The 12523-nt window shown below is 35.6% G+C and overlaps 1 protein-coding gene across 1 annotated transcript in view; it reads right to left on the reverse strand.

The window, feature by feature from the left end:
- COL11A1 (collagen type XI alpha 1 chain) overlaps positions 1–12523 on the reverse strand; it is a 274990-nt gene that overhangs the window by 62465 nt on the left and 200002 nt on the right. The window contains exons 42-44 of the mRNA XM_060690063.2: positions 8414–8521; positions 3371–3478; positions 1748–1801 (exon numbers count right to left, since the gene is read on the reverse strand). Coding sequence (XP_060546046.2) covers positions 1748–1801; positions 3371–3478; positions 8414–8521 — 270 coding nt within the window. The remainder of the gene's footprint in view (positions 1–1747; positions 1802–3370; positions 3479–8413; positions 8522–12523) is intronic.

Here is a 12523-nt window from a genome sequence, read left to right on the forward strand (position 1 = left end):
AGAATATTACAATTCAGTAAATAAGCCTGAATAATGTTTTATTTATTTAAAATAAGATTTTATTTTATGACTTATATATTTCTTGAAAATAGTCCTTCCAGGTTGACTTGTTTTTAAGAATAGTAAAATTGAGCAAAAGACTTAAATTTAAACGCATCAGAGCATCTTGCAATCATATTAAAATGTGCTCATATTTACATGATGTTTATTGAGCAATGTCAGTTAAAATGACAATAATTTAGTAACAATCTCTGAAAATGAAAATGATCCATGTTAGGAATATGACTGAGAACATCCAAAATTTGAGCATCGATACATATTCTGACATATTGTTTGTGCAACACGATTGGCTAAAAGTACCCATGTAGAAAAATGCTAACATGAAAACTAAGAAAGAGTAATTACATAAGCAGCACCTATAACTAAATGAAATTAGCTACATGCAATTTTTACTTTGATTGTAGCAACCAGGTGAATTTTATTTAAAATATTCTAGTAAATCTCCTCAAAGTAAAATTTGATTCCAAACTTTGTGAAAGATAAATATAATAACTTTTCATATCCCTCTGAAGTTTTATTTTATTAAAAAAAGTCTTTTAACCATTTTGCTAGAGATCAATAGAATACAGATTATGGCAAATGTGTCTAAAAAGTTGTATTGTTACTAACTTTTGCAATATTTTTCCAAATATGGAAAATACATGCATTTCTTTTTCCATATTAATACAGTAATGAATAATAAGCACATACAGAAAAGAGAAAAGCAAGGCAGGAAGATGAAACTTTATCATTTCTATAAGAAATAAATTGTAAGAAAATATTTTAAATCCACTCCCCACTATTTTAACATGTCACCAAGATGCTCAAGATAACTGACAAACCTAAAAACATAATAAGGAATGCTGTCACCTAATATTTCAACATTCTGCACTCATAGAAAACAATGTGAAATACAGTGACAGCAGATACAATTATTATAAAAAAAAATGATAAAGAGAAAAAAAAAGCCTCATGTATAAATAACAGTAATTAGCTATGGCAATCAAAATGCCCTTCAAAAATAAATAAAAGTTTTCACAATCTATTAAATGTCTAAAACAAAGTAAGTCAAGCTAAGAATTGGAAGAAAATTTAATGGAATCCTTTTCTCCTGGTAAGTAGAGTGCTACATATAGCATTTATGAGTGTGACAAGCAGCATCTTATTTCCTGCTAAAATAGGAGAAATTGCAGGGATAATCTGGGGGAGAGATCCATCTCCATAGCTCCAAAGTTCAGAAAGTCCAGCAATTATTGTTACTTCAACAGCAGGGAAAAGAAGTAGCTTTATTTGAGAATCTGATCAACCACAAAGATCTCTTGCAGTAGTGGTAGCCCAGTGTCTCTGTAGATACTTTCTTTGGGGGTTTTCCAGGCTTAGGAAGATGTGCAACCACAAAGGAGGTGAGTTATGGAGAAAAAGAAGCTTTGATCTGTCAAGGACAGGGCTAAAAGATGAAGGTTGGATCGCACTGAAGAAATATAGATCATCAAAAACCATTATCAAGGAATATGAAGCCCCTTCTTTATTTTATATATTAGAAATGTGAATCTTTCTGGAAAAAAATAGACATTTTTTCTGCTTGTTGAGAGTACTTGTTTTTGATATATTTTTTTCATGCATTTCCTTATTGCCAAGCAATAAAAAAGCAATATAGTAAAGGCAGTGGGCGGGGGTGGGGTGAGGGGAGGAATAGAAAACCACTTACATTTTCTCCTTTGTCACCTTTACTCCCTTTTTGGCCTGGTTCTCCAATTTCACCCTGTAATCAAAAGAAAGGTATTACATCTCTCTTTAAAGGCCCCATTTCTTTGTCAACAGTAGTCAATACTGAACTACCTTCAAATGTCACCATATTATTTTCTCTGCCTTTGAATGGAAGCCGGAGGAGGGCAATTTTGGGTTGATCAATCACATTTTGGTACGAGAGATTTGGCGACATATTGCCCGCTAAAGCTCGAAGTGCAGCGTTCTTGCGATGAAATTTACTTTAACTCAATTTTATAATAAGGAAACTGCTACCTTTGTTTTACCCTCACGCCTCCTTCAATATAAAGTTACTATAATTGTGATTGACCAAAGGACAGCTGCTTTCTTCTGTGTGTAAGGTGTTAACATCATATAAAAATATTGTTAAGTTTGCATTCAAATGTTCCTCTCTCGATAGAAAAAAGCCTTGCCCTGTACACATTATCCCCTCTCTAAGGTGTGAATAAGTGAAAAAGTTAGTAATTAAAAATAGATTTCCATTTCATCTCAAATGACCAGCTTTGAAACATTCTAAGATTTAATAAACCATACTTTGAAGTTGGCTGGTTTGTTTCAAACCTTGAAGCTACATTTTCCTAATTTTTTATTAAATCAGAAATGATAGTTCATTAAAAAGTAGTGTGCACCATTTTTGGGCATATTGAGAAGGCAAATGAGAAATATAACTCCTGTTTTATCAATCTGAGGCCCATACCACTCGCATCACCATCCTCCCCAAATATAAGCAATCTTTTCACCTGCACTATGTGGTGCTTGCTCCCATCCCTTAAATCAATCAGCTTTCTGTTTAGCTGGCCAACGGGGAAACATGGAAGATATTATCAAATTGGCTCTCTGTTCTTGCTTTGTATTTGTATTTTTTCACCAGAAACATGCATTTTGTAAAACCCCACATGGCCTTCACTTAGCGGGGGAGATAGAGGAGTGGATGGGGGAACAAAGTTTAATCTGAAAAAAAGAAGAAAAATACCAATATCCAGGAGATCTTGCTGGTAAGAAACCACCTATCTTGCAACATTAGTGGAAAGTTTGCAAATCTGTCTTCAATATGTTTCCTCTGCAGTAGGAGCTGAACCAATAGATCATTCATTGAACTTCTAAAGCTGCACAGAAACCCCAAGATGTAGTGACAACAAAGGAAAGTGCCATGTATCTGCCAACCCCCATATATGGAAGGGGTCTGAAACATAATGTCTGAATAGTAATACAATTAAGTTTTCATCTGTGTAAGATGCGATGCTATTACTGAAAGTTTGCCAATGAATAAAGAAATAGCTGCTAAAGTATATGCATTGTGTAAGTTGCAGATAAGAAGGACTATCCAGCTGGACTTCCTATTAGTCTTTCCAAAACAACCGAAAAGAATATTAATAAGGCAGAAATACATGAGAAAGGGAACAGCTGTCAGGAATTATATTCTGCAACCAAGGTTAAATTATCCTCTCCCATGCATCATCTCTCCATGCACTCTCTTTGGTGCAATCAGACTTTTAGAAGGCACCAGTTCAAGGGAGTTGTTGTAATAAACGTCAAAAGAAACACAGAACGATAATCAACTGACCTTGTCACCATCTTCTCCAGGAGAACCAGCTGGTCCTGCAGGGCCAGGAAGACCCACAGGTCCCTGTATTCCATCACGTCCGGCTGGTCCCTGAGGACCTTTTTCACCCTGTTTCCAATAAGAAGCCATCGTTCATATTATTGGTGATAAATAATTGGCAGTTCTAAATGATGAAAGATTTATAAGATCTTAGTGCTTAGCTCAGAACTGTAAATTCTCACTTATATTGTTAAAATGGTTTAATATTCTTACATATAATTTAATAAGCTTAATGGTTAATTTCTAATCAAATTATGCCAACCATTAGTTGTACTATTTTGGTACTTCTATTGTTCATTTGTAAATATTGTATTTCACCAATTTTTTTTACTTTTCCCTTTTGCCTCCTTGTAGGCTTTTTTAATGACTAGTATTTTTTTTTAAAAAAAGAAAAACTGTAGTGCATTATGCAGAATTAAAGGAAATAATACATCAGTGGAACATATTAATATTCTGAATGTCACAGGAATCCGGTGAACAAAGGTCTGAATGGAGTCCTGTCATCAGCAGCCTTGTCAAGCTGACTTATTCTCAGATATTTCTCCCGATCAAGTTTATACCAAAATCCTTCTTTGAATCTGTTGTGAAATGTTTTGAGATTGGTTGAGAATAGTATTATGCTCCCCGGAGTAGGTAAAACAAACGTGTTCAGAAATCAATTCTATCTAGTTCAATATATTCATCATTTACTTTTTAAGAGTAAAATCTAAATCACAAAGGGGGGGGTCAAACTATTTTCCAAAGCACCAGAAGGCAAGACAAAAAAAAAAAAAAAAATGGACGGAAACTAACCAAGGAAAGAAGCAACCTAGAACTAAGAAGAAATTTCCTAAAGGTGAGAACAATTAACCAGTGGAACGGCTTTCCTTCAGAAGTTGTGGGTGCTCCATTGAAGGAGGCTTTTAAGAAGAGACCAGACAGCCCCTTCACTGAAATGGTATAGGGTCTTCTGCTCAAGCAGGGGGTTGGGCTAGAAGACCTCTAAGGTCCCTTCCAACTCTGTTATTCTATGATTCTATAAATGGTCTCTTGGACTGTAGTAATATTTAGGATCTGGTAAAGTGACAGTTTTCTGGATGGGTGAGAAATGCACAATAGGCATTATTATTATTATTATTATTATTATTATTATTATTATTATTATTATTTTATTTGGTGCTGTAGAGAGGAATAGCGCAAAAAATATTTTAGTGATGCTTCACTAGGGATTCCTTTTAAAGTTGAATATTTCATACCTTATACATGGGGTATATTAATCTTAACTCTAACTCTTGTGAGTGGCACAGTGCTCTATAATTCTCTATTCAATCCTACAAAGCTTGAGTAAATAAATCCTACAAAGCTTGAGTAAAGCCAATCCCTTGAAAATGAGCTTAAAAAACAACAACCCTATGAAGAATCTCTCTACTGTTTCAGAGAGGGATTCATTCCACAAAGGAAGGTGGAGGCAAAGGGATGTATTCAGCACCACTCTAATTGAAATCTTAATTTAAAAGATTTACAAAATAAAAGCATGTCAGCCAAGTGTCAAAATACTGTGAGTTACAGTATCCGAGGGAGTGTATTTGAAAGACAGGATACACAACTGAAAACTCCTGTTGCCCATTCAACTACTGACTGTTTCTCTGAAGATGGGAAACACTGCCCCCCCCCCAAAAAAAGAGAGCTAACAATAAACATCTTAAAGGAAGAATAGGAGTGTGTAGGAGAAATTCTAATCTGGATGTATTTGGTAGATTCTGTACTTCTACTTGCTTGATTGATTATAATTGTCCTAGTTGAATATGTGAGCAGCAAAGAACAGAATTTAAAATTTTTGACTGGTTGCGATGAGAAACCTGTTTCCAGGTTTCCTCAGCTTTGTTCTTTAAGCCTTCCACAAGCTTTTATCCCTGGATCTATTTTAGCAAGTTCAGTGACAGCATTCAGATTTTCCCTCCTTGTTCATTCAGTCATGATAAGGACTCATACATATGAATTACAGAAATCAGGATGTCATACCGCCAAAGAGTTTAAGTCGCTCGGTAACCATTGTCTGCATTTCAGAATTTCAATACATCTTTATGATACGTGCATTATAAATAACAGACCAGGAAATAGAAATAAGAATACAAATAACACGGCTTCCTAAAGATTACAGACAGAAATCAAACTGAAAATATATGAAAGAATAAAAAAAAACCTAACCAAAAAACAAACAAACCTGAATACCATTTCCCCCCCAATTTTATAGCTAATGCTATAAATGTTACCCAAATAAAGCAGGTAATTCAATGTCAGCAAATGAGAAAAGGGCATGAAATGGAGTATTCTGAAATAAAGCACAGCTGCCTGGAAGACTGAACAGGGCATTGCAATGTATTGTGGCAGGATTCATTTATATGTATAAATAGAGACAATGCATTTATTTCAGAAAGAGTGAATTGTCCTTGAATTAAATGTGAACAATTAAGCAGTACTAAATAAAGCCATGTTAACTTCCCCAGATATCTCATTAACTTGAGCTCTATTGACCTCTTATGAATTCCCAGCTCTTTTCCTCCACTGATATGGGACTATTGACATAATCTCCTATGGTTTTTCACTGTACTGAATTCAAATATCTGCAGGAGAGTAGCCTCATGGTTCTGACTCATAAAATGCTATCATTTTTTTTTTAAAATGTCAACACTATGCTGCTATCTAGCTCTCAGCCAGTACAGGGCTAAGGGAACTCTTGATATAACCATATTCTGTATGAAATTAGTAGTGAAAGATGACCATTTATCCCAATTACATCAACCCGTCCCACCCAGTCAGGCAGGGAGGGCATGCTTTGGATTTCATCAAAGAATTATGATTGACGGGATCTAGGAAGAGATCCTTCTCTGCCATAGATCTAGCCCTTTGGAACATCTTACTCTCAGAGGTGAACCAAGCCCGTTGTTGTGGTCCACCAGCAGCCTGCAGAGCTGGCAGCGGAGTCAGACAGTGAGGAGGCTGGGGAGGACCATGGGCCAGTCCTGGAGTCTGGGGAAGGCCTGGATGAGAGCTCTGCGTCGGAGGCAGAGATGAGGCCAGGGCCATCTGGGAGTAATGCACGGATTCTGGAGCCTCCAGAATCGGATATCAGAGAGGCAGAGGAACAGGAGGAGCCTGTTCCTTGTGCACACATGTACAGAGTTGCCAGAAGGCAAGAACAGCTAAAGCAAAAGGGACAATTTGGGAGTAAGGCCAGGAGATGATTGGCCCCTCCCATAAGGTTTAAAAGAGCAGCAAAGGCTCTTGGGCTCTTTGTAGGAAAGTAACGTTGCTAAATCTGTTTCCAGTCAGTGTCTCTTGTTTTTGAACTTTGTGGGGCTTTGCCAAGAAAGGCGTTTGGCAGGATGCTAAAGAAGATAAAGATTTGTGATAAGCCTGAAGGACTTCTTCTAAAAGACTTGTTTTGGAATTAATTTGGACTAAGCTGGGAATTAAGTAATTCTCAGCTGTTATAATAAAATAGTTTTGTTTGGGACTAATTGTGTCTTGTAATGACTAAGTGAGCCTAAGTGTTAAGACCTTCTGGTTCTGCAGCAGGTTCTAAGAATGTTATTCAACCCCATGGATGGCTTGTTATTCTAAGGTTCTAAGAATGTTATTCAACCCCATGGATGACCCCATGGTTGAGGGCATTCTCACCACCTTATTAACCTGTTAGCTTTGTTAATTTCTTAAGTATGACTTTTTACGTTTTACTTGTATATTTTTAACCTTGTTTTAACCCTTGTTTCACATTTTTATATTATTTTATGATATTGTTTGTAAAGTACCTAGAGTCACCTAGGTGAGAGGATAGTGTAGAAATTTGATAAATTAATAAAAATAATAGTTTGCAAACATTAATAAATTTCTGTATAAATTGAATGAAGTAAAAACAATATTTGAAATAAAAACCAATAATATGAGTAAAGAGAATTTGAAAGTTTTGACCTAACTCAACCATATTTGTGTACTTATCACCTCTTTCAGTTATGCCTTTTAGGCTTCTTGTTTTAAATAGTTCAAAGAAAGGTGTAATATGATAATAATATTTGTACCTACTGAATTTTTGACAAATGGACAGAAGCAAAAATGTCATTTGATTTGAGGGGATTTTTTGGACAAAAATGTATCAGAAAAAATGGAAGTTTCTTCATAAATGAGATTCAAACAGTTCAGACATTATTTAAGTGGTACGATCTGCATCAGAAAAGTAGATTTTACTGTAATATTTTTAGCACCAGTCAAATAAAGTCATTTTTACACCCATGTATTACAACAGAATTATATACATTTTAAAAACATACTGCCACTTTTCCTAAGCTATTCTATGCAGTAGTTTGATTTTCCTTAATTTCAATGCTTGATGAGCCCCAGTTAATACTTTTATAAGTAAAAAGTATTGGAATTTTCTGTAAGGAGTAAAAGAAAAAAAGATAATAGAAGTATGCAGTTTTTAATTTGTATGGCACAATTTTAATAGTTACAATTAAGCACTCATTTAATCTTAATACTGACGCTGAATTTGTAATGTAAGATTCATATGAAGCACCTGTTATATTGAATTCCAAGAGTCTTTTTATCTATCAATATACATTTTCACTTACAAGCTATACATAGTAGGAATAATTTTAATGAAATATGATAAGGAAGGAAAAAATAAATGAGTGCATTAAAATACAACAGGGCACTAAGTTTAAAACAAACCTACATTTTAACAAAATATTTTATAACCAAACACAGCCCTTATTGTGTTCATAATTATCGGTTCTGCTTAACCTCTTTCCCTAGGTTTTAAGGGTCTGATAAAAGTGTACCAAACTGTCATAGAGTTTAATTAAATTTTTGCAGAACTCTGTTGTAAATACTGTAGAAAAGGAGTATGCCTGGCACATATGCAATAGAAAGGTGCTGGAGTGTGAAGAACTAACATTAGCAAATATGAAAGGTAATAAGTTTTGTAATATCATAGTCTTAACATGTGCTGTCTTCAGAATTACTTACCGGACCTCCTTTTTCTCCTGCAGGGCCTGGGGGACCTTGTGGTCCAGGACGTCCTGGTAAACCAATTGGCCCTGCTGTGCCTGCTGGGCCACGTTCACCAGAAGAACCCTTGTATGTAAAGAAGAAGTAACAGCTTATTTTAGGACTGGTATGCTAAACATTCATTCATTCATTCATTCATTCATTCATTCATTCATTCCTGCAAAGTGCCTAAATTTTGGGGACTTCTATGGCATACGAAGAAGGAGCTGTCTTACATGAAATCATGAAACCTTTGAACCATACATCTTAGTACTATCTTTTTTGATTGCTAAAATTCCTCAAGGGCATTCCTAAAAGTTTAACTTGACATCCTGCTAGACTGGAATAATTGGCATGGAATGGAATTCTGTAAAGGTTTTTATTTGTGGCAGTAAGTGCTTTGCATTTTAGGAAATCTTGACGGTCAAAAGCAAAATTATATCATATAGTAAAAAATTAAATGAAGATAAATACTACAAACATAGCCATCAGAATCTGTACCACTTCAACATAATTTTCTTTTTAAAAAACACTTCTGAGAAATGAACATTTTTTTCTTAAGCCATAAAAAGCCGCTGAATCCTGGGACTGATTTCATATCATTCAAGAAGCAATTCTATTAGAATTTATCAGGCAGTGAATGGTTAGAATATCTTAGTATTACATTCTACTTCCTACACAGGGTTAGCTACATCTACCACTCATGATTTTGTTACTGCAGAAGATGACACTCACATATCTCAAAACTATAGAAGAATTCTGAAATTGTTTGTTAGAATATAGGCCCACTAAAAAGAATTCCACCCTACCTCTATGAAGAATATGCTAAAATTATGAATACTTGGCCATATAGACATCTGAATTCATTGAAAACCAGTTACTATAATGAATCGGCATCCCCCATTAACTCTAGAATCTGCTGCAGGTAAGAAAAACAAGCAAACTCCCATAGCCCCAATTCATTCTCCACACAGCCTACACGCTCTACCCTTGTCTCAGAGAAATACTCAAAATATCTGCTTTCCTAGTAAAGCATGTCTGAATATGTGTAAACCAACTGAATGGCCACTATGAAAAGCCAGCAATCACCTTAGAATTCTAGCCTCTAGAAGGGAGAGGGGAAAGTTTATCCAAGCAAAACCAAAAGGAGTTTGGTTTTTTCTGTTTAAAAAGCCTTAGAGCTGAAAAAGAGAGATCCAGGGAAATTAAAGAGGTGCTGGAAGACATGAATGGAAGAGAATGCTGAAAACAGTTCTCTGAAAGGGAAATCTTGGGAGTCAGGGATTAAAAGAACACCCAAGGGAGCTGGTCTCCTCATGAAGTGAAGAGTTAGATCTCTCTAGTTTGGAGTGGGGGGTTGGCCAGGTTCCATGGCATATGATGAAGAAAAAAATTACATCCATTGTAAAGAGTTTCACGTTGGTTTCTTGGAGAATGGAGATGAAGGATGGGAGTAAGAAACAAAGTATGAATCTATTGATTCTTCTTGACTGCTCAGCAGTTTTTGATTTGCTGTGAGATATGAAAACCTAAGCACACTTTTTAATTACAAACTGTGTCCATGCTAGAAGCACCAAACACATCCCTTTTGGAAGAAAGAGACTTTAAAATTTTTGTGCACATTCTGGTAACCTCTGGGTTTTAACAACTGCCTGAAGGGCAACTTTAGAAATTTCAGTTAATTCAGGACTTTTGAACCTGATTGGATGCTGAAAGAACTCAAGAAGATCCCTTTAGCCTTGTGCTAAAAACATCGTTCTAGCTGCCCATTTATTGCTAGTTGAAATATGAAGTACATTTAAAGCCTTACAGTATATAGCTGGGGTCCACAATACTCAAGAGAGCAATTATTTCTGAATGATTCTTCCTTCGGTCATCGAAGAAGTTCACTGTAGTTGCTATGATAGGTCATGGATTTGTCTTTAAACCTGGAACTAAGCTTTCTCTATAGCACCTTAGAATATTGAAATGTGCTCCAAGTTGCGTTCACAGGAGTTACCTACCAATATACTTACTACAAATAAGTCAATAATTTTATAGCCCCAAAATTAGGCTTGACTTTTCATGTATCCATTTACCTACGAGAATATATGGTAATACTTTCCATAGTAAGTGCTCACATATAAGCCTACCGGTGGATAAGCAGATCCTTGTATTTTTAATTAAAATACCACAAAAAATGTGCTATCTGCAGATAGGCCAATTTTGAGGTTTTCTTTTTTCCTTTGGGGTTTTATGAGTACTAGATTTATTTATTTATTTATTTATTTGTTAGATTTATGTCCCACATTTTTGTTTAGGAGCTCAAAGTGGCACATGTAATACTTTCTCTTTTTCTTCATATCAAAAAGCTTGTCAATTCAGACAGTGAGTATGACCGGTCCAAGGTCACTTTCAGTGGCTGAAGGTAAAAGTGAACCTGGGTCTCCCAATGTTAGTTCAATATACCATACCATACTGGTTTTCATTTTAGGTAGTCTTGATAAAGCAATACTGTCTTTAAAGTTCAGTACACTTACAATAAATAACATGTGTTTCCTGATTTGTTTTCTTTGACATAGCTGATTGCATGCTTAGAAAGATCAAATCAGAAACAAAAGAAAGAAGAACGAGGACCAGTTTTAAATATTAACTTGGCATGATTCAAAAGCATATAAAAATATTAATATTGCTTTGTTTTGATTGGGACTCCCAGAGAGTGAGAATTAAATTTCATAGCAATTATAGCCTTAGCCCATAGAGGTTAGCTTTTATGTTTTGTTAGCTATTCTGTTTTTGGTGGAAAATGTGTATATGTTTAAGGCTTCAAAATCTCTAGAAGATATTCTACACTTGAGAGAGGAAAGGGTTTGGGATTTATACTCTGATCTTGCTTTTGCACACTTCAGTGAAGTTTTGAGAGTCTGCTAATATATAATCACAAAAGCATAATGTATATCAATGTTTTTTAAAGGGATCCCCTCACAGGCTTCTGCAATTATTTTGTTTGTGTTAATATCTAATGGACTTAATGTCTTTATTTTGACATGATTCGGTAAATAGTTTTCAAATATGTCAATTTAAAATTTTAATACAATAAAGGTAAAGGTTCCCCTTGCACATATGTGCTAGTTTTTTCCGACTCTAGGGGATGGTGCTCATCTCCATTTCAAAGCCGAAGAGCCAGGCTGTCTAAAGATGTCTCCGTGATCATGTGGCTGGCATGACTAAATGCCAAAGGCACATGGAACACTGTTACATTCCCACCAAAGGTGGTCCCTATTTTTCTACTTGCATTTTTTACGTGCTTTCGAACTGCTAGGTTGGCAGAAGCTGGGACAAGTAACAGGAGCTCACCCCGTTACACGGCACTAGGGATTCCAACCACTGAACTGCTGACCTTTCGATCGACAAGCTCAGCATCTTAGTCACTGAGCCATCATGTCCCTTTAATACAATAACTATCAATAAATAGCCCAGATAAATACAAGCTATTTGGGGGTGGGGGGGGAGGGCTCTGATATTTTTAAAAGTCAGAAAAGATCCTTAGAGCAAAAAGATTAAAGAACACTGGGCTATATTAACGAACAGTTATGCATAGTATACACTTATACATTATATTTATCTGTAACTCTATTTCCTGTATGTATATGCAACTATATGAAATCACATATATAAGAGGACATGCAACTTTGCTAATTCACATGCATATTAAAAGTGATACAATCGAGCCTGGGTTAAATCATATTCTGCTGTCACCTAAGAGTCAGGAGAATATGGAAAGATAGAAACTGGGGAATTTCTATTGTCGTAATAAGGAAAGTTTTCATCAGGATTTAAGCCTCACTTCTCTTCAGATATTTCATTTCTGAGCTAATCCTCCATACAGGAATGAATAGCAACTGGAATAGTTGGTTCTTTTCTTGCCCTTGCTGGCTGGGGAAACCAGGAAAAGTTTGAAGGGGAAATCCTCACTTCAACCTGGGTTTGGCTAACTATAGAAAGGGAGAACAAAACCTTTTGAAGAGTCTACATCTCAGTCAAGATGAAGCAGGTGTTTACAAGGCAATTGGTCAACTCAAATGTTATTAAGGAGCTGTGGTGGCACAG

The sequence above is a fragment of the Pantherophis guttatus genome, chromosome 3 (assembly GCF_059756535.1).
Source record: "Pantherophis guttatus breed Tessera chromosome 3, ASM5975653v1, whole genome shotgun sequence".
NCBI classification, from domain to species: domain Eukaryota; kingdom Metazoa; phylum Chordata; class Lepidosauria; order Squamata; family Colubridae; genus Pantherophis; species Pantherophis guttatus.